This window comes from Microcaecilia unicolor, chromosome 10 (genome assembly GCF_901765095.1).
Source record: "Microcaecilia unicolor chromosome 10, aMicUni1.1, whole genome shotgun sequence".
Taxonomy (NCBI): Eukaryota; Metazoa; Chordata; class Amphibia; order Gymnophiona; family Siphonopidae; genus Microcaecilia; species Microcaecilia unicolor.
The window spans coordinates 206,129,678-206,152,810 of NC_044040.1; the positions used below are offsets into that span (position 1 = coordinate 206,129,678).

The following is a 23,133-nucleotide window of genomic DNA, read 5'->3' on the forward strand; positions in this document are numbered from 1 at the left end:
AACTTGCAGGAAACAAATGATTTCCTTGGACCATTTTGTACTGTTCTATTGGCTGCTCAAGGATCTAGTGGCTTCCTAGGCAACAGTAGCATGCTGGATCAAGGCGTCTGTTGAAGCAATGTAGTTTGTCAGAACAGGCCAGTTCCAATGGGTCTCGGGGCCCATTCTACCTGTGTGCAGACTGCTTCTTGGGTGAATGCCCACTCCTGAAGACATATGCAAAACAGCCACTTGGTTGTCTTCTTCAGTCTTTTGTGAAGCATTATAGACTTGATGTTTTAGCCAGAGATCGCTCAGCCTTGGCAGGACAGTGATCCAGGGGACCTTGTCTTCCTGTTCACAGTGGAGATTCTGCTTAAGGTACATCCCATTAGTTCAGATCGGTGTGGCTGAGATGCTAAGGAAAGTGAAATTTAGTCATACCTATTAATTTCCTTTCCTTTTAATCCAGCCATAGCAGGGACCCTCCCCAAGATTCAGTGGCCTGAGGACTCTCCTGGGTTCTCTGCTTTTCTCTCATTGTGTTTATTTCAGAATTTATATTCTGTATTTATCTACCAGTTCTAGGCAGATTACAACAGTACGTGCGTAAAGAACATAATAAAAGAAAACAACAGCATAGCACAAAACAACATAGCTATACAGTTACCCACAATTGCTACATAAGATAGCCTGACCGCTACCTGAACTAAAACGTACAGGATTTACAGTTCTGGCAATTGCAGCATGCCAGAAAACGCAGTCGTCAGATTAAATTTTTTTTGTTGTTGGACGTTAATCATGTAAGTTAATTATGCTACTCTGGCAGACGGGGCTTGGGGTGGCTCACAGGATTTACACTGCTTTAGTAGTGATGTCACTGGAAGTTTAAGCTCTCTACCTCCCATCTGCTGGTAGGAAAGGGAATCAATCCAACTTGTCCAGACTGGTGTGGCTGGATTAAGGGAAAGGAAATTAACAGATATGATTAACTATCACTTTAGTTGATAAAGTTTAGCCAATGTATTTACAGTCTTCCAGAACTGCACGATGATCATTAGATTCAGTCCCCCCTGATATTCAGAAATATTTAACTGACCAGGATCGGCACCTGGCCAGTTAAATGCCCCATAACTGGCTATCTGTGAATTTTCAGTGGGACGTGGCTGGCCGTGACCCGTTGAAAATTTGCAGCTATCGGCTAGCCAGTTACATCACTTGATATAAGTGGATACCCACTGATTTCCAGCGCTTCGCCCGTCTCAGTTTGGTGGCCATGTTTGGCCTCGTGAATACCAGCCCTATCTTTGGCTGGTTCAAAGTTAACCGGCTAGTGTGATCATCAGCTTGGCCAGTGTTCAGTTGAACCAGCCCAAAATAACCCGGATATTCAGACTTGGTGCCAACCACAGGAGTTTGCCGTGTAACTTCCGCGGTCTGACTATCTGGCCCAGTAGGGCTTCCTCTAGGAAAACTGTATCACTTTAAAGGGTACTATATAGCAGAATGATAGAGGTACATAAAATAATGAGTGGAACAGGTGGATGTGAAGCGTCTATTCACACTTTCCAAAAATACTAGGACTAGGGGGCATGCAATGAAACTACAGTGTAGTAAATTTAAAACAAATCGGAGAAAATGTTTCTTCACCCAACGCATAATTAAACTCTGGAATTCGTTGCCGGAGAACGTGGTTAGCTTGGCAGAGTTTAAAAAGGGGTTAGACGGTTTCCTAAAGGACAAGTCCATAAACTGCTACTAAATGACTTGGGAAAATCCCACATTCCAGGAATAACATGTATAGAATGTTTGTACGTACGTTTGGGAAGCTCGCCAGGTGCCCTTGGCCTGGATTGGCCGCTGTCGTGGACAGGATGCTGGGCTCGATGGACCCTTGGTCTTTTCCCAGTGTGGCATTACTTATGTAATGTATTTTATTAATGTGTTTATAGTATCTTAATTTGTATTTTTTTTTCCCTTAGGGAAAATAAAGATCCATTGCTAATTTGATATGCAGGTAACTGTGAAATCCTGTATTATTCCATTTTTTATTATAAACTCTTAACTGCTGCTGTGGCATGTACTAGACAGGAGTTAGTTCTGCAAGCGTAATAATGCGCTTTCATAGAGGAATTCATACAGGCCAGATTGCAGCACTTCAATGAGAATTTAATCAGATTAGCATCCATATTCTATGAAAACTTGCTACTCAATCCACAATGTTTTTTTTGTTTGAGATACTGATATACTCATATCACCCCTCTCCTCAGGTCACTTCACTGGCTTCCGATCAGATACCGCATTCAGTTCAAGCTTCTCCTTCTTACCTACAAATGCACTCAGTCTGCTGCCCCCTCACTACCCTCATCTCCCCTTACGTTCCAGCCCGAAACCTCCGTTCACAGGACAAATCCCTCCTCTCGTTACCCTTCTCCACCACCGCCAACTCCAGGCTCCGCTCATTCTGCCTCGCCTCACCCTATGCTTGGAACAACCTTCCCGAGTCCTTACGCAAGCCCCCTCCCTGCCCGTCTTCAAGTCTTTGCTTAAAGCCCACCTCTTCAATGCTGCATTCGGCACCTAACTCTTACCTTTCAGGATTCCAGACTGCCCCAATTTGACCGCCCCTATCGGTCTGACCGTTCACGCGTCCTTTAGATTGTAAGCTCCTTTGAGCAGGGACTGTCCTTCTATGTTAAATTGTACAGCGCTGCGTAACCCTAGTAGCGCTCTAGAAATGTTAAGTAGTAGTAGTGTTTGAGATACTGATGCATTTATTCTTTGTTTGAACCCCCCCCCCCCCCCACTGATTTTTAAAAGGAGCAAAATGATAAAAGAAACTGAAATGCTTCTCCTCTTTTGTGCACAGACGCTTTGGGAGCCCTCTCCAAAGATTAATTTGTGCATTCTTGTTTGCATAAAGCTGAGTTTTATGAACAATGTTGTGGCTTTTACTTTGTAACTGGCATTGGATATGGTGAATGCTGATTAATCTGAGAGAGTGATTGATTGAGAGTGAAAATGTTGCTAGTTCTCAGGCCTATTAAATATTTACCTTTAAGAGCAGCTGGTACTTTGTGATCCTCTGCACTGGCTTCAGGAGATAGGCATCTAATGAGAGTTTATGATCCAGCTTGTGTTGGCATGCCTTTAAAAAAAAAAAACCATGGTGAAGAAATGTCATATTTAATTATATCAGTAACTCTTCCGTGTTCAAGACAATCTTACAGGCTGATGTTTTAAAGTGCAAATTTATTTTTTTTTTCCCTCCCCCCCCCACAAAATGGTTTGATACATTAAAGATGGCAAAAATGCCAGCAAGTTTGCAAAATGAACAAGTCGAAATGCCGGCATTTGTGGGTTTTAATGCATGGAGCCACTTTTGCAGTGCCTAGAATGTGCAGATAGTAAATAAGGGCAAAGGCCATTTCTTACTGCAGCTTAGTAAAAGGACCCCTTAGTTTGAAATTTAGCTATGGAATACAAATGGATTGTAAATAAATTTATGACCAGAAACTGTGAGGCTTTAAAAAAAAATAATATATATATAGTGCCATTATTTTAAAGAAACAATCTCCTGTTGTAAAATTTCAACTTTTGTAATGTTTTATACACTGCATATAATTTTTACTCTGGTGCTTTGTGATTATTTTGAGGAGAGTGGAAATTGGTTGCAGGGGCCTATTAACCTGAAAAGGTCAATAATAAGAAGTTAATGCATTAGGGGCCCTTTTTACTAAGGTACGCTAGCATTTTTAGCGCACGCAAAAGAATTAGCACACGCTAACACTAGAGACACCCATAGGAATATATGGGTATCTCTAGCGTTAGTGCATGCTAAAACGCTAGCGCCCCTACAGTGCAGCTTAGTAAACAGGGCCCTAACATAGTTACATAGTTACTATGTTAGGGCCCTGTTTACTATAAGCTGCACTGTAGAAATTCCCTCGTTCTAATTGCCAGTTTTATTTTGCAGTATTTTATAGAACAGTTAACTACTTCATTTTTACTGACCAGCTTTGTTGTATATTTTCACCTTACTTGGAAAAACAGACTTTCTCCACATTGTCTCCAGAGAGCTTCAGACCGGGGCTTGTTTTGGCAGTACTTTTCATATATTGAAGATCCTCTTTCTAGAACAAAGAGAAGTTGACAAAAAAAAAAAAAAAAATAAAGGAAGTCTGTTGTCTGTTCTCCTTTGTGCTACAGTAGCATGGTATAGTTTGCAATATTCTATTATACATCAGGTGAGCTGTAGGAAGTATTCAGTGCAGCACAATTTTCATGACACTTTTCACGTTAAGAATAACTTCGTTTCTGGGAGGTGGTACTGAATACATTTTGACAGAATTTCAAACTTCTTCGTTGAAGATTAATTATAGGGCATGTAAGGTATTGTTTCTTTGAGGATAAACAGGATAACAATTCTCACAATTGGGGTGATAATCATCTGATGGGCCCAAGATGGGAGAAGTTTTCACAGAGCTGTAGACTGGAGCCTTTTCTAGACTGCTTTTACTGACTATGTGCAAGGGTTGAAGTTTTCACAGAGCTGTAGACTGGAGCCTTTTCTAGACTGCTTTTACTGACTATGTGCAAGGGTAGAAGTTTTCACAGAGCTGTAGACTGGAGCCTTTTCTAGACTGCTTTTACTGACTATGTGCAAGGGTTGAAGTTTTCACAGAGCTGTAGACTGGAGCCTTTTCTAGAATGCTTTTACTGACTATGTGCAAGGGTTGAAGTTTTCACAGAGCTGTAGACTGGAGTCTTTTCTAGACTGCTTTTACTGACTATGTGCAAGGGTTGAAGTTTTCACAGAGCTGTAGACTGGAGCCTTTTCTAGACTGCTTTTACTGACTATGTGCAAGGGTTGAAGTTTTCACAGAGCTGTAGACTGGAGCCTTTTCTAGAATGCTTTTACTGACTATGTGCAAGGGTTGAAGTTTTCACAGAGCTGTAGACTGGAGCCTTTTCTAGAATGCTTTTACTGACTATGTGCAAGGGTTGAAGTTTTCACAGAGCTGTAGACTGGAGCCTTTTCTAGAATGCTTTTACTGACTATGTGCAAGGGTTGAAGTTTTCACAGAGCTGTAGACTGGAGCCTTTTCTAGACTGCTTTTACTGACTATGTGCAAGGGTTGAAGTTTTCACAGAGCTGTAGACTGGAGCCTTTTCTAGAATGCTTTTACTGACTATGTGCAAGGGTTGAAGTTTCACAGAGCTGTAGACTGGAGCCTTTTCTAGAATGCTTTTACTGACTATGTGCAAGGGTTGAAGTTTTCACAGAGCTGTAGACTGGAGCCTTTTCTAGACTGCTTTTACTGACTATGTGCAAGGGTTGAAGTTTTCACAGAGCTGTAGACTGGAGCCTTTTCTAGACTGCTTTTACTGACTATGTGCAAGGGTTGAAGTTTTCACAGAGCTGTAGACTGGAGCCTTTTCTAGACTGCTTTTACTGACTATGTGCAAGGGTTGAAGTTACATTCAGGTACTCTGGATATTTCTCTGTCCCTGGAGGGCTCACAATCTAAGTTTGTACCTGAGGCAATGGAGGGTTAAGTGACTTGCCCAAGTTCACAAGGAACAGCAGTTGGATTTGAACTGGCCACCTCTGGATGTCAAGACTGGTGCTCTAACCACTAGGCCTCTCCTCCACTCCATAATGGTGTACTATTTGTCCCCTACTTCCACATGGACTACAGAAATCTTTCCAGAGGCCTTAACAGGCTGCTGGTATGGTGCTGGTGCTGATGTGTTAGTATTTGGTGTTATCCTGTTCTGCAAAAATGCTAGGAAGCAACCTATTCTGTTTGGGATTTTTTATTTTTTTTTACGAGGCAGGATTAAGGTGTTTTGAAGTTTTCCTTACCAGAATTTTGCTGAAGGCTCTTAGGGGTGTGATAGAATGGAGTCTCTTTGGGAAATACTTGGAATCATCCCCACCCTCTTATCCTATTGGGGCAGAGGTTCCCTAAAACTACATCCTGATGTCAGGAGATGAACCAGAAACCCCTCCATTGGCACTGGAGGAAAATGTGGACTAGAAATAAGGATAGAGGATGAAATAAAAGACCCTTGGGCCGGGCAAGTTGGTAAATGTAGCTAAGTGATTTTACAAAGGTATAATGTCTATTGAGGTTTCTTAACATAATGCATCTGATAGAAATGTTATGTTTACTTACCCTTTTTAGAAAGCATCTACCCAGTGAATCAGGATTTTCTGTACAGTTTTCCAATTCCTTAAGAAAAATTCTGCAAGAAATTTAGGAAGTTGAACCACGTCAGTAATTGTCATAATAATCCATCATGACTTCTACTTCCTAGTATCATCCGTTATCCTTTCCTTAATGTTTTTAATCTCATGCATTAATCCAATGGTCTGTAATGTTTCTCGTACCTCACACTAACACTATCTGCTTTTGTCTCACCTAGAATGTAAACCGCACTGAACCCTGAAAAGGGGATATTAGCAGTATACAAGAATTGAATTGAATTAGGAAATAAAGTTGGTTCCCCCCCCCCCCCAAAAAAAAAACAAAAAACAAAAAAACAACATAGGGTTTTGAGAGGTATTTAGATTGTGAACTTTAGGCTGTTAAATGAGTTCCATCCTCGTTCTGCTTGACCAGTCCAGACCAGTAGATTACACTCCCCTACCAGTGGATGGAGGCAGAGAAGCTAAAGATTCCAGTGACACTACTGGTATAACGAGTGATGCAGCCTGGAACCTGTCAGTATTTCTCTGCCTCCAGCAGATGGTGCAGGGTGGACTGGTGCAGCAGGATTTCTTGTGGCAGCTTGACTTCTGTGGTTGAGACTGGCCAGTCTTGTCTCCCAGGAGTCGAACCACAGTCCTTTGTGTTGTTGAGACCAAAGGAGTTCACTGCCCCCTCTGCAGCCACCAGCCTTAGGCCTCCACTTGGTGTTGCTAGCTGATAATAGGTATTGTGGGGTCTGTGCCATCAGGGGTAGACCTGTGTTGACCTTTTTGGGAAAGGAGGGAGTCTCAAATCTATGGGTGGCAGCTTAGTGTTATCAAAATTACTAATCAGGGGATAACTCTTTTAATTCCAGAGTCACTTTTAATACCAACTACACAAAGACTCCAGTATTTTTTCTTTTTTCTTTATCACAAAAACATTTTATTATATTGCAATGCCCGCTAACCTCACTAGCACTGCTGCCTACTATTAAAACCTCACACATTCACTCCTCCGCTCACCTTGCACACCTGTATTTAATTTAAGTACAAAACAGTTGATTTTACATTTTAAACTGCATACTTATACTGTTTCGTATCGTGCATATGTTTTGCCATGCTTATACATTGTATCATACTCAAATAATCAAAACTCAGTTCTGCCAGCAAAATGGTCCTTTTCCTACAAACGCCACGCCTTCCGCATGGACCCAGTGAAAATGTTTCCACATAAACGCTTGGATGACTGTTCTTCATGGACAAAGTCTGTATGTCCGTTAAACCTCCATTGGCTGTTCAAATTCACCACCTCCAGTCATTAGTATGCATCACAATACAGGTGCTGTGTGCTCGGTGACTAAACTCAACAGTCCACCATATGTGTTTCATGTTATGCCGGCTCTTCAATGCAGGACCGCATTTCACAAATCTTCCTCAGGAGGAACCACCATCAAATTTGTTCTACACCTCCAGTGGCTGCGAACCGGATTGAAACTCCCATAGGGCTGAGCCACAGACGCCGCCCAGGAAAATCACCATTTTGCTGGCAGGACTGAGTTTTGATTATTTGAGTATGATACAATGTATAAGCATGGCAAAACATATGCACGATATGAAACAGTATAAGTATGCAGTTTAAAATGTAAAATCAACTGTTTTGTACTTAAATTAAATATAGGGTTACCATGAGGCATATTTTCAAAGCACTTAGCCTTCCAAAGTTCCATAGGTTTCTATGGAACTTTGGAAGGCTAAGTGCTTTGAAAATATGCCTCCATACGTCCGATTTCCCCGGACATGTCCTCTTTTGAGGGCATGTCCGGGGCGTCCGGCGGATTTTGCCCGTGCCCACGTTTGTCCGGATTTCTGGACAAACGTGGGTGCGGGCAGGCGCGTACGTGCGGTGGGCGTGTGGGCGGGCGATCGGCGCTGTGGGTCTGGTGACCTGGTCTCCCGTCCCCTCCCCTTCCTTACCATGTTCCCTGGTGGTCTAGTGACGTCCTCGGGGCAGGAAAGAGCCCCCTCTTTCCTGCCCGGAGCGCTGCCTCCCCTGTCTATCATCCTTCTCGGTCTGGCTGGGAATTCAAAATGGCCGCCGAGAGTTGAACTCTCGCGAGGCCGCTTCAACTCTCGGTGGCCATTTTGAATCCCCAGCCATACCGAGGAGGATGCAGCAGGCAAGGGCAGGCAGCGCTCCGGGCAGGAAAGAAGGGGCTCTTACCTGCCCTGAAGAGAAGACGCTACTAGACCACCAGGGCTAGATAGTAAGTGAGGGGAGGGGGGGGTATGTGATGGGGGGGGAGGGGACTATGTGACGGGGGGGCGGGCGGGGAATAGGGGCGGAACCCGGACCTGAAGGGGGCGTGGCAGGGTTGTGGCATGTGGCGGGGGCGGGGTAGGGGGCGTGACACGTGTCCTCTTTTTCAGAGGACACAAAATGGTAACCCTAATTAAATACAGGTGTGCAAGGTGAGCGGAGGAGTGAATGTGTGAGGTTTTAATAGTAGGCAGCAGTGCTAGTGAGGTTAGCGGGCATTGCAATATAATAAAATGTTTTTGTGATAAAGAAAAAAGAAAAAATACTGGAGTCTTTGTGTAGTTGAGCTTAGTGTTATGCCTGGGCTTGATCAGCACGTGGTAGGCGCTGTGGGCTTGTAGGAGCTAGCAGTTGTATGTACTGCTCCCAGCTCCTGCTGTGCTGCTTGTGATGGAAGCATCAAAAAAGCTGTAGGTGAAGACCCTCCATTCCTGCCATGGCTTCTCAAATTTTTTTTTTTCAGGAATGATTCTATTTTGCGTTTTCACCCCATTTTGCATCCCCGATATGGAGGGAGTGAAACTAAAAGCGTCCAAGATGGATTCTGCAAATTATAGAGTACAACCGTTGTCAACAACTTCTAAAACCCACAGACTGGAGGTAGTAAGAGTCCAGTCCCAAAGATACAGGTCAAGTCTCCCCCCCCCCCCCCCGGAAAGTCTTCTGCAGAAAAAAAATGGCATATTTATGCTTTTCAGAATATTTTAGCCTACTGATTGGGTTTTTGGAAGATCTCTATCTTGAAACAAGTGTCACATGTGTAAGAATGGCCCTATGATCAGTGTTCCCTCTAAGCTGTGCGTGTGCACGTGGGCCAGAAAGGGAATGGACACGCCTAGCACCTGTGTGCCAGGGGCGTAGCTAGGTGGGGCCATGGGGGCCTGGGCCCCCACAGATTTAGTCCAGGCCCCTGGTTTTGCTGGCAGGGATCCCCAACACCCGCCAGGCAAAGCCTATTTCAACGCCGGTCTCCGGTGCTCAGCGTTCTCTGCTGATCTGTGCTTTCTTGAGTCCTGACGTCCTGCACGTTCCTTTAAGTGAAACTGAGCCATGACGTCCTTCACGTTCCTTTAAGTGAAATTGAGTGTGCTCAGTTTCAGTTAAGGAACGTGCAGGATGTCAGGACTCATGAAAGCACAGATAAGCAGCGAATGCGGTGTGCCGGAGACCTGCGCTGAAGAAGACTTCGGCTGGCGGGGGTTGGGAGCCCCCCCCCCCCCCCCCCCACACACACACTTTGTGCTCTGGACCCCCCTCCCGCCGAGGTCTGGCTATGCCATTGCTGTGTGCATAAATTTTTTATGGCATTTATTGTGAACATAGACTGTACCGCACACATCCAGTTAAGGCTGAAAACTTGCACTACAAATGTTTTTCATGTGCACATGGGCCAACAGAATTAGAGAGAACATTGTCTATGGTGATTTTTTTTTTTTAAGGCAACACCCTCTATGTGTCATTCTAGTTACAGTAGGTGGGGGTGGGGAGGCAATTTGCTACAATTCAAGAGAGTTTCAGGTTGGAGTCCCAGCAGAAATTCAGCGTTGCTTGTGTAATCCTCCATTTATATCAATTATAGCCATTTTCATAGTTGTTAATAGTATTATTGGCATTTAAACATTCTAAATCTCCATTGCCCCTGGTACAAAATAAGTACCTGAATATATGTAAACCGCTTTGAATGTAGTTGCAAAAACCTCAGAAAGGCGGTATATCAAGTCCCATTAACAAGATTCCATGCAGAATCTTAAAAAGTTGCAACATTCCATGTAGAACGCCAAAGAATAACAAGATTCCAGAATCCCAGCCTATTTGAGATTCTACATAGAATGTTGCTATTCCACTAGCAGAAACAGAAGCCTGCGCGGCTGAGTTGCTGATCTGCAAGGGCAGGCTTCTACATGGAATGTTGCTAGTGGAGGAGTAGCCTAGTGGTTAGTGCAGTGGACTTTGATCCTGGGGAACTGAGCTTGATTCCCACTGCAGCTCCTTGTGACTCTGGGCAAGTCACTTAACCCTGGTACAAAATAAGTACCTGAATATATGTAAACCGCTTTGAATGTACTACTACTACTACTATTAAACATTTCTATAGCGCTACTAGACTTACGCAGCGCTGTACAAATTAACATGAAAAAGACAGTCCCTGCTCAACAGAGCTTACAATCTAAATTGGACAGACGAACAGACAGCTAGGGGTGGGGAAATTGCACTGGTAGGGGTGATAAGTGAGGGTGTTGAGTAAGAGAGTCATGGTTAGGAGTCGAAAGCAGTAGCAAAGAGGTGGGCTTTAAGCCTAGACTTGAAGACAGCCAGAGACTGAGCCAGAATGTAGTTGCAAAAACCTCAGAAAGGCGGTACATCAAGTCCCAATTCTCTTTCCCTAAATAGGGACATTATTTTAAGGATTTAATTTTAGCTTCAGACAGTTTATTTATTTATTGCATTTGTATCCCACATTATCCCACCTCTTTGCAGGCTCAATGTGGCTTACAATTCATCATGGATACTGGAAGTAGAAGAGAATATACATTTGGTTTACAGAGGGTTAAGTGTTACATGGTGGTGAAATACATAATAGTGTTAAAGCAGCAGACATTATAAGACAATTCTGGAAGTTTTAAAGATTATACAGTTACACATGTTGATCTTTGTGAAGAGATAGGTTTTCAGTAGTTTTCGGAAATTGGTCAGTTCATAAGTCGTTTTCAGGTTCCGTGGCAACGCGTTCCAGAGCTGCGTGCTCGTATAGGAAAAGGTAGATGCGTGCATCAATTTGTATTTCAGACCTTTACACTTGAGAGGATGAAGATTAAGGAAAGTGCGAGAAGATTTTTTTGCGTTCCTTGGTGGTAATTCTATTAGGTCTGACATGTAGGCTGGGGCGTTACCATAGATTATTTTATGGACTAGGGTGCAGAGTTTGAATGTGATGCGTTCTTTTAGTGGAAGCCAGTGTAGTTTTTCTCGTAGGGGTTTCGCGCTTTCGTATTTTGATGAGCCGAATATTAGTCTGGCTGCCGTGTTCTGGGCCGTTTGGAGTTTAAGTATTTGCTCTTTGCAACCGGCTTAGAGTGAGTTACAGTAGTCCAGATGACTGAGTACCAATGATTGTACCAGATTGCGGAAGACAGTCCTTGGAAAAAATGCTCTAACACTTTTTAGTTTCCACATTGAATGAAACATCTTTTTAGTTATGTTTTTCGCTTGATTCTCAAGTGTTAGGTGTCGATCAATGGTGACTCCAAGAATTTTTAGGGTGTCCGAAACTGGTAGATTTAGTTTCGGTGTGTTAATAGTAGCAAATTTATTCTTATTATATTGCGAGGTGAGTACTAGACATTGGGTTTTCTCTGCATTAAGTTTAAACTGAAATGCATCTGCCCAGGAATTCATGATGTGCAGGCTTTGCGTGATTTCATTGGAGATTTCTCTTAGATCTTGTTTGAATGGGATGAAGATCGTTACATCATCAGCGTATATATATGGGTTTAGGTGTGATTTGATAGTAGTTTGGCCAAGGGTGTCATCATTAGGTTGAATATGGTTGGTGAGAGAGGGGATCCCTGTGGAACTCCGCATTCAGGTGTCCATGTAGCTAATGTGGTCGAATTTGATGTCACTTGATATGAGTGTGAGGTTAGGAACCCCTTGAACCAAATGAGAACGTTACCTCAGGTTCCGAAGTATTCGAGGATGTGTAGTAAAATTCCATGGTCAAACATGTCAAATTGTAACAGTAGAATATTATTGCCGTTTGCTATCAGTTGTTTGAGTTTGGTCATGAGCGTGACTAGTACGGTTTCAGTGCTGTGATTAGAGCGAAATCCTGACTGGGAGTCGTGTAAAATTGCGAACTTGTCTAGATAATCCGTAAGTTGATTGGTTACCAAGCCTTCTGTTATTTTGGTAATTAAGGGAATAGATGCTACTGGTCTATAGTTCGTTAGTTCATTAGCATTTTTCTTTGCATCCTTGGGTATAGGGGTGAGTAAAATATTACCTTTCTCCCTTGGGAAGAGTCCATTTTGTAGCACCTCCTCGTTGCTTCCCCCCCCCCCCCCCCCCCCCGCAAAAACAAATACCTTTGCTGCCGGGGATCCTTCTCAGTTTCGCGTAAAGGAGCGTCAGCGTGCACAGGAGGAGCAAGATGGGGACCCCCACCAGCCAAACCAGGGGCCTGGATGAAATTTGCAGGGGCCCAGGCCCCCTTGCTACACCCCTGCTACACATGCTAATCTAGCTCAGCCCTGGATGTCTACTTGGTCTGAAAGCCTGGAAATATTTCTAACATAGTAACATAGTAGATGGCGGCAGAAAAAGACCTGCATGGTCCATCCAGTCTGCCCAAGACAAACTCATATGTGTATACCTTACCTTGAATTTGTACCTGTCCTTTTCAGGGCACAGACCATATAAGTCTGCCCAGCAGTATTTCCCGCCTCCCAACCACCAGTCCCGCCTCCCATCACCGGCTCTGGTACAGACCGTATAAGTCTGCCCTCCCCTATCCTCGCCTCCCAACCACCACCCCCTCTCCCATCAGCGGCTCTGGTACAGACCGTATAAGTCTGTCCTCCCCTATCCTCGCCTCCCAACCACCACCCCCTCTTCCCCCCACCTGCTCCGCCACCCAATTTCAGCTAAGCTTCTGAGGATCCATTCCTTCTGCACAGGATTCCTCTATGCATATCCCACGCATGTTTGAACTCCGTTACCGTTTTCATCTCCACCACCTGTTTCCAACTGACATCTATGGGCCAAGGCCCCCTTTTCCTTCTTTTCAATTACTGTCAAATTACTAGTGCTACTAATCATTTCTATAGCGCAACAAGACATACGCAGTGCTGTACACTTGAACATGAAGAGACAGTCCCTGCTCGACAGAGCTTACAATCTAATTAGAATAGACAAACAGGACACATAAGAGATAAGGGAATAACAAAGGTGGGAATGATAAATTCCCATTTTCATCTGGCGAGGACATATTACAGTGATTAAAATGATACGCCCTAGAATGTTCTCTCTCCCGTGTGCAGGCCTGGTTCCCACAGGGTACTGGAGGCAGCTGCTGACACTTTCTCACAAACGCTGCTCAGCCTGAGTGGCAGTGTGTTATCAGACCCATACCCTTAAAGTCAGGAGCTTGTACACAGGTGCCATTTAAAGCGCTTAAACTACAAACTTCCCTGGGCCTTGAAGGAATAGGGTCTGATAAGAGTCTCATGCTGACCTTTCTCCTGGGGAAGTTCTGCACAAAAGTTTTGAAAATTCTGCTTTGTGTATCTGTAGTGCTTTATGAAGAATTCCTCCGTTTTAAGGCCTGAAATCCGTTCCTTTTTCTTTCTCAAGCTCCAGCTTCCTCAGTTCCCTCTCCCTCTAACTCCCAATGAGACCCCTAATTCTGTCTGGCCCCAGAGTTGTCTCCTGCATGCAATACACCCACCTCTCATTCTTTCCCCTTCCCTATGGATATGGTTACCATATTTGCTCCCCCCCAAAAAAAGAGGACACATGCCCCGCCCACGCCACAAACATAGTAACATAGTAGATGACGGCAGAAAAAGACCTGCACGGTCCATCCAGTCTGCCCAACAAGATAACTCATATTTGCTGCTTTTTGTGTATACCCTACTTTGATTTGTACCTGTGCTCTTCAGGGCACAGACCGTATAAGTCTGCCCCGCACTATCCCCGCCTCCCAACCACCAGCCCCACCTCCCAATCACCGGCTCTGGCACAGGCACAGACCGTATAAGTCTGCCCAGCACTATCCTCACCTCCCCACCACCAGCCCTGCCTCCCAACCACCGGCTCTGGCACAGACCGTACAAGTCTGTCCAGCACTATCCCCGCCTCCCAACCACCAGTCCCGATTCCCACCACCGGCTCTGGTACAGACCGTACAAGTCTGCCCAGCCCTATCCCCGCCTCCCAACCACCAACCCCGCCTCCCGATCTTGACTAAGGAGACAACAAAGGACAAGGAGGAGAGTACACTCACCACAGAGGGCTGTTACAGCATCAGTTCCCCCCAAATGTATGGTCTCTCATGCCCCCTAACCCACACGCATTGAATTTATAATTGTCTGCTCCAAAGGTCAGTATGCTGCCCTGTGAGACATCCCTCAAGGCCCAAGCTGGGAGCCCCTGAAATCTCCACAACAGTGGGCTGCAATCCCCGCTATGGAAACTTCCACCTGTGTGTACACTTCCCTTCTCCTCCCCCCCCCCCCCCCCCCCGGGGCGATATGCAGTCACCACCATCAGTGAAAGCCTTAAAACAGCTAGCATCGGAACCCCACAGATAGGGTTACCATTTTGTGTCCTCTGAAAAAGAGGACACATGTCACGCCCCTACCCCGCCCCCACCCCGCCTCATGCCACGCCCCCCGCCACGCCCCATGCCACGCCCCTTCAGGTCGGGTTCCGCCCCTACTCCCCCCCCCGTCGCATAATCCCCTCCCCCCATCACATACCCCCCCCCCCCTCACTTACGATCTAGCCCTGGTGGTCTAGTAGTGTCTTCTCTTCGGGGCAGGAAAGAGCCCCCTCTTTCCTGCCCGGAGCGCTGCCTCCCCTGTCTATCATCCTTCTCGGTCTGGCTGGGGATTCAAAATGGCCAACGAGAGTTGAAGCGGCCTCGCGAGAGTTCAACTCTCGGCGGCCATTTTGAATCCCCAGCCAGACCGAGAAGGATGATAGACAGGGGAGGCAGCGCTCCGGGCAGGAAAGAGGGGGCTCTTTCCTGCCCCGAAGACGTCACTAGACCACCAGGGAACATGGTAAGGAAGGGGAGAGGACGGGAGACCAGGTGACCCACGGCGCCGACGATCGCCCGCCCACCGCACGCACGCGCCTCCCCGCACCCGCGCTCACGTTTGTCCAGAAATCCGGACAAACGTGGGCGCGGGCAAAATCCGCCGGACGCCCCGGACATGTCCTCAAAAAGAGGACATGTCCGGGGAAATCCGGACGTATGGTAACCCTACCCACAGATAGATGCCCCCAAACCTAGGTTTCCCACCTTAATGTCTGAAAACTGCCTTTCTCCTGGGGGAGTCCCAGCAAAGGTGTTCAGAAGGATCAGCAGCTAGGACAGGGTCCCCTGCCATTTCCCACCTAGCTGGGGGACACCCCCACAAAGGAAACAAAGCACTCAGCAACTCTCCACTATTTCTCACAGATGATCGCTTCCACCTCTCCACTCTCCAACTCAGCAAAATCACAAATGGCTCTCAAGACAGGTTTGGCCTTATCCTAGATGCTTTTAAAGCAGGTCTAATTCCGGATGCATTTCTTTCCACCTCATTTTTTGGATGTTTTTCTGTTTTAAGAATAAGCCCCTATATATTTTACCCTTTTTATTAAACCTTTGATCCGTACACGGAAAACCACTGGGGAAATGCTGTTCAAGAAAAGTGACTGCAAGCCGGAGCATGCTCCTGAATGTGTGGGGGTGTATTAAAAAAAAAAAAAAAAAGGCAGGATTTCCCAATAAAGTATTTAGCTCCTGGAAAAACGTGTCCTAATGTGAGTACTTTTAAACTGGAAATTTGCATTACAAAAATGAAAGCGGACACTTTTCAGACCATGCATACAATGTAAACTTTATTATTTGAACCCCTTTCATTTCAAGGGTTTCCTTTAACAAAATGTGTTAATTGTAAAACTCTTACATGTCAGAAGTTGGAATCTGCAGTTAAGGAATACATTAGATTAAGATGCATAGAACCTCACAAATTACAAATGATCCTTGGCTACAAATTTGGCACCTAACCATTGTACCTCTATCCAGTAGAGGAGTGTGGTAGCCGTGTTAGTCCACTCTTAAGGTTATCAATAAACAATACTGGTGCCAGCAGGGTTCCCACGCCTGTTGGTCAACATTTTACAGGACCAGGACACTGTACCAGTGACTTCACAGTGAGAATCCTGAAAGGTAACTTTAAAACCATACAAGAACGTAAGACCTTTGAAGTCAGAATGATTGAATATTTTAACACCCAACAGAAAGGACTTAACAAGGATCTGGGGTTCCTAGCCCATTATAAACCATAAAGCTGTATGTCTCTGTTGATCACCCTCCCCTCACCTATCCACACCCATCCTGTTAGAATATCAATGATATGCTTTGATGTCCCCATGCATACTTCCTACCCACCCCCCTCCTCCCACCCTGTCAGACTGTCATAGTAATGCTTGAATGTTTTCACTTATATACACTGTCAGCTAGCACATTTGCTTATTTCCGATCTGAGGAAGAAGGGCAACCTTCGAAAGCTAATCAAGAAATGTATTCAAGTTATGTCCAATAAAAAAGGTATCATCTTATTTTCTTTTCCATGTTTTATTTTGTTTGATTTCTATTGATACCTCTATCCAGGAAATCTAGACTGCCTCAGTCTTGATTGACTGCACTTTTTGTCCTTTAGATTGTAAGCTCCTTTGAGCAGGGACTGTCCTTCTATGTTAATTGTACAGCGCTGCGCAACCCTGGTAGCGCTTTAGAAATGTTAAATAGTAGTAGTAGTAGAATATGAATATTAGTGTTTATAGATGCATTTGATGCTTGTTTGGGTGTATTGAACGTGGGATAGGTGCTCCTGGTTAGGCTGGAGAGGTTAGATGAGAAGGAGGTAGTATGACAGGTGATGGGAGAGGCCTACAATTCAATCATACTGGAAGGTTTCTACTTACACCAGAGTTGCTGATATTCTTGGGTTTTTCGTTCCTGCCTCCTTTTTTTTGTTTGTTTGTTTTACTTTTTGCTCAGGAATGTAAAATCAGAAGTCTAACAATTCAAGATCGGAATATAAAATTCTGTAATTTTTAAATTTTGGAAGGATCACGCTGCCATTTTGAAAAAAAAAAAACACGTTTTAACTAGATCTATTTGGGTGCCTTTTTTTAATACATAGTACAAAACAGTCTACGTTTTAAAGGAAATTCTCTTTAGATAAAGGGACTTGACGTATGTCGCGTGCTTCTATAGAAAACCACATTTTTGATGTAGGCAGTTTGCCTGCTGGGTTGGATGGGTCTGACTTCTGCTGCTTTCAACATTTTTTGTAGTTTCTTGGAACATGATTATTCAAAGATGTGTGGTAGAGGAATTATTTAGTGATGGTGGATGCTGTAACATGTTAGACAACTTGATTTCACTTTGAAATCAAGTTGTCCACCATCACTAAACAATTGTCACTTCGGCACATTAATCTCCACCTGAGTTTCTCTAGATCTTGTGCTTTAATTTTACTTTTTTCTATTTGTAGCTTTTGTCTTGCTGCTTAGTGATTAACAGGCAGTTTTCAAACTGTCCAAACTTTATGGGTACTTTATACTGGCTAGCTTTAAACCAATTCTCAAAGAGAAAATATACTTTTCCTTTGAAAACTGTCACAGAAAAAAAAAAGTATACAAAGAAACTCAACTGCTTTTTCAGTTGGTACATTTCCATAAAAAATAAAAATAGATTTGAAAACGCAATCGGTGCATGTTATTTTTGTTCCTGATCTAAACACCACTGCCTCTCTCTTGCCACATGGATGGAGATCAGTTTTACTTGGCAGGGGCATTTTCGAAAGAGAAGGGCGCCCATATTCCCACACAAATCGGGAGATGGGCATCCTTCTCTCAGGGTCGCCCAAATCGACATAATAGAAAGCCGATTTTGGGCATCCTCAATTGCAGTCCGTCGAGGGGACGACCGGAGTTCATGGGGGCGTGTCGGAGGTGTATCGAAGGCGGGACTGGGGCGTGCTTAAGAGATGGGCGTCCTTGGCCGATAATGGAAAAAAGAAGGGCGTCCCTGACAAGCATTTGGTCGACTTTACTTGGTCCATTTTGTTTTCACGACCAAGCCTCAAAAAGGTGCCCAAACTGACCAGATGACCACCGGAAGGAATCGGGGATGACCTCCCCTTACTCCCCCAGTGGTCACCAATCCCCCTCCCACCCTAAAAAAAAATATATATATAAATATATATTTTTGCCAGCCTCTCTGCCAGCCTCAAATGTCATATCCAGCTCCATGACAGAAGTATGCAAGTCCCTGGAGCAGTTTTAATGGGTGCAGTGCACTTCAGGCAGGCGGACCCAGGCCCCCCCCCCCCCCCCCCCCCGTTACACTGGTAAATGTGAGCCCTCCGAAACCCACTGTACCCACATATAGGTGCCCCCTTCACCCCTTAGGGCTATGGTAGTGGTGTAGAGTTGTGGGGAGTGGGTTTTGGGGGAGGTTTGAGGGGTTCAGCACCGAAGGTAAGGGAGCAATTTGTGAAGTCCACTGCAGTGCTCCCTAGGGTGCCTGGTTGGTGCCCTGGCATGTGAGGGGGACCAGTGCACTACGAATGCTGGCTCCTCCCACGACCAAATGCCTTGGATTTGGTCGTTTTTGAGATGGTTGTCCTCGGTTTCCATTATTGCCGAAAACCGGGGACGACCATCTCTAAGGTCGACCTAAATGTGGAGATTTAGGCGTCCCCGACTGTATTATCGAAATGAAAGATGGACGCCCATCTTGTTTCGATAATAGCGGTTTCCCCGCCCGTTTGCCGGGACGTCCTTAGAGATGGGCGCTCTTAGAGATGGTCATCCCTGTTCAATTATGCCCCTCATAGTAAGTTAGTAAATGACGGCAGGTAAAGACCTGTACGTTCCATCCAGTCTGCCCAATAAGATAAACTCATTTTACATGATATGTGATAATTTATATGTATACCCGAGTTTGATTTGTCCTTTCCATTCTCAGGGCACAGACTGTATAAGTCTGCCTAGCACTCTTCTTGTACTAAAAGTTCTGAAGTTAACGTCGAAGCCCCTTAAAATTTACACTCAAGCCCATCCCTGTCTATTCAGTCACGATCAGGGCGTGGACCGTAGAAGTCTGCCCAGCACCAGATTTGCTTCCCAATTACCAGCGTCGCCACCCAATCTCTGAAGATTTTTGTTTGCAAGTTTCACAGAGGAGAGACTTTTATCTTTGCTGGGTTGCTAGAAGTACTAAAGAAATAAGTAGTAATATGTATAAACTGATGTGCATGTGAAGACTTGCAGTATATTTTGTAAAATACAAGTGGCCTAGTGGTTAGAGCACTTGTCTTACAATCCAGAGGTGGCCAGTTCAAATCCCACTGCTGCTCCTTGTGATCTTGGGCAAGTCACTTAACCCTCCATTGCCTCAGGTACAAACTTAAGATTGTGAGCCCTCCTGGGACAGAGAAATATCCAGAGTACCTGAATGTAATATACCTTGAGCTACTACTGAAAAGGTGTGACCAAAATCTAAATAAATAAATAAAATAAATAAAAATAATTACATACCTGTTATGAAATTCATATATTTCAGGAAGATTTCCAAAGAGAACACCCTTTCTGTTTTGAAGTGTGGTTGGTATCAGGTGTACCATGTCTGGATTTTCTAGTTCTGAAATATAACCCTGTAGAGGACCGAAAGAGTAGCGCTTAGCGCCGAGTCAGGTGACCAACTTTGGACATGCAGACTTATACTAGTAAATCCTAGCACATAACCCCAGAATCCTATCACATTGCAACTAAATTATGGGAACACTCTTGACCTGCCCATGTCCTTCCCATGGCCACGCCCCTTTTGGGTTGTACAAGACAATTTCAGCACACAACTTTATAGAATAGTGTTCACTGGCAAAAGTGTGCATAAGTGCAAATAATTGCCAATTAACACCATTAATCGTGGGTTAATTGACTCATTAATTGTGTTGCACGTGCATCTTAAGATTGCACCCAAAATTTGGCATGCAAATTATGGTGACCTTTATAGAATCCAGGGGTTAGGCATAAAATTTAAGAAGTACTCTTAAACTCCCTGGATTCTATAAAGGTCACCATAATTTGCATGCCAAATTTTGGGTGCAATCTTAAGATGCACGTGCAACACAATTAATGAGTCAATTAACCCACGATTAATGGTGTTAATTGGCAATTATTTGCACTTATGCACACTTTTGCCAGTGAACACTATTCTATAAAGTTGTGTGCTGAAATTGTCTTGTACAACCCAAAAGGGGCGTGGCAATGGGAGGGACATGGGCAGGTCAAGAGTGTTCCCGTAATTTAGTTGCAATGTGATAGGATTCTGGGGATAACCAGACTAAATTAAACTAAAAAGTACTTTTATACCGCAATACTTCTATCAGTGCTATGCGGTTTACAAATAGTAAGAAACCAGGCATACCTGGGAAATTACAATCAAGATTAATAAAATACTGCTAAAAAGTATATCGTTCATTAAAGTGCTAAATACAGGAACTTCTCAAATAGCCATATTTTTAGTGCTTTTCTAAATCATAAGAGATTGTCAAGCGATCTAAGAATTACAGGGAGATCAGGCCAGACAGCCTGGATGAACTAGTTGAACTTTATCTTCCATTATCTACTATGAATATCGAATGTTGATGAAAAGAGGAAGTGCAAAGGTTGGACAGAGAAGAAAAAAAAAAATAAAACTACTGCACAAATACGTGTGTGTCATGGTTATCAAAGCAAAATGTTGAGAAGGACTTAAGAATAATTAGGAGTTACATGTAGTGGATTTGGCAGCCATGCTATCATATTAGATGGTAGAACAGAAAAAAAGGGGAAAAGCAAAGCACAAGTCCAACCCCCCCCCCCCAAAAAAAAAAAATATGCAAATTCAGTTTCTTGCAAAATCCTTAGTTGAAATTTCACCACAACAATTTTCCATATGTCTGCTCAATGACGCACTGTTGTCATTATCTTTATCAAATTGTACTCATGGAAACTGGTGCACTGGTTGTGGGATAGCAGCCTATTCTAATATCTGTTCTGCTAGATCAGCATTTCCTTGAGACTAGTCATATTGTGGAACCTGTTGATTTTTTTTTTTTTTTTAATTACAGCTCTTGGGTAGGAACTTGTCAGGTTCTCAGGTTCAGAGCCCGCGGGGCCGGGCTCTGGAGCCAAACGTGAGCCCTTGGGCTGCTGACGAGGAGCGACAGCAGCAGGCAAAACCCACCAACCAATGCTGGGCAAGCACACCGACACTGGAAGGGACTGCAGGCACCGCCCAGCGAGCCGGACGGGACTGGAATTCCCCGGACTGGAGGACACAGGACTGGAACACTGGACTGGAATCCCCCGGACAGGAGGACACAGGACTGGAACACTGGACTGGAGCACACCGGACTGGTCCACACAGCTTCACCTGCACTTAGCTACTAAGCCCCCCAGGAGTTGAGCTCCTGGGTTTGAGTAGCCGGCAGGACTTACTGGACGACACAGGGACCAGGACTAGAACAGGCTGTAGCTGAAGTGCGCCTAACTCCTAAACTGACCAAAAGTGTTCCTAAGCCCGGCACCAACCAAAGAGCTCATAAGCCCTCCAGTAACAGCAGTGCACTTAACAGAAACTAACAGGGGTGCCCCTACGCCCTACACTAACAGAAGTGCAGGGAAGACAAACGCCAGACCTAACACTGGTGCTTCCTAAGCACCAAGCTGCAGCAGCTAAACATGGGTTCTCACCCCGGTGCTTCCTAAGCACCCAGCTACAGCAGCTAAACACAGGTCATGAGGAAAAGCGGGGAAAGCACAAGGAAACAAGCAGGAAAGCCAAATACCCAAACAACAAAAGGTGCTTCCTAAACACTTACTAACAAGGGTGCTCCCAGCACCAAACTCAAGCACTGCACTAACAGCAGTGCTACACACCGTAGCAAATGGGAAAGCAGAGGAGCCAAATGGAAAAACAGGGAAGTCAAACACACAAGACACAAGTGCACACTGACTGCACTAAACTAACCTGGACCTAAGCAAGTAGCCAGAAGCAAACGTTGTGAAGGCCCTGAAGGAAAGAACACCACTTCCTTATTAAGGCCCTCCCTGATGATGTCACACTCCCTACACCCAGGCAACAGCACACTGACCCAGAGAGCACACTGAAACCCATAGAGGCCCAACCCACACCAATGCAACACCGGGAAGCTCTTGAAGCCAATACACCCAAAGAGAGTTAGAGCAACTCAGACTACACCCACAGCTGCAGTGAAGTGAGACAATTAGCCCCAAGCTGGCAGCAGCAGGCACAGAGAGAGAGAGAGCTAGCTCAAACAGGACAGAAAAACAGAACAGAAGCCAGCTAAAAAGCTGACCCCCAGGCAAAAGGTAAGTTTGAGAGGGGTTCTGACCATGATCATAACAGAACTTCTGTGTAAATGTATTTAAATTGCAAAGCCACATATATTTTGCAAGTGCTGGAGCAAGACCAAAAGCTCTTTTGTAATACATTAATACACAATACTTCAATAACATCACAATTGGATGATAAAAGCTGTTGTCTTACCTCTATGATGCTCTGAAGCTCTTCTACATAAACGCGTTCTGTTTCTATCAATTCATTAATTATGTGGCTAAACAAAAAGGAAACAAAATTATTTTCTTTCTGAACTAAAGGAAAGTTTTTCACAGTAATAGATTAATGGAACTAGAAAGTGTCAGTGTATGTTGTTACATAAGAAAGACAGCGGAAGGCTGTGAAAAAAAGTAGTATTGAACGTTCTCTTGAGCTTTTTCAAAATGTAGGGGTATGTTTACTAAGGTGCGTTAGCGATTTTAACGTGCCTGTAAAGTTTACACGCGT

The 23,133-nt window shown here is 44.5% G+C and overlaps 2 protein-coding genes across 2 annotated transcripts in view; one reads left to right on the plus strand and one right to left on the minus strand.

Annotated features, from left to right (window-relative positions):
* Nucleotides 1-23,133, minus strand: part of MCF2L2 (MCF.2 cell line derived transforming sequence-like 2) — a 410,388-nt gene that overhangs the window by 96,133 nt on the left and 291,122 nt on the right. The window contains exons 16-20 of the mRNA XM_030216237.1: nucleotides 22,837-22,903; nucleotides 19,821-19,936; nucleotides 6,158-6,231; nucleotides 4,021-4,112; nucleotides 3,035-3,127 (exon numbers count right to left, since the gene is read on the minus strand). Coding sequence (XP_030072097.1) covers nucleotides 3,035-3,127; nucleotides 4,021-4,112; nucleotides 6,158-6,231; nucleotides 19,821-19,936; nucleotides 22,837-22,903 — 442 coding nt within the window. The remainder of the gene's footprint in view (nucleotides 1-3,034; nucleotides 3,128-4,020; nucleotides 4,113-6,157; nucleotides 6,232-19,820; nucleotides 19,937-22,836; nucleotides 22,904-23,133) is intronic.
* Nucleotides 1-23,133, plus strand: part of B3GNT5 (UDP-GlcNAc:betaGal beta-1,3-N-acetylglucosaminyltransferase 5) — a 103,468-nt gene that overhangs the window by 24,057 nt on the left and 56,278 nt on the right. The window lies entirely within an intron of this gene.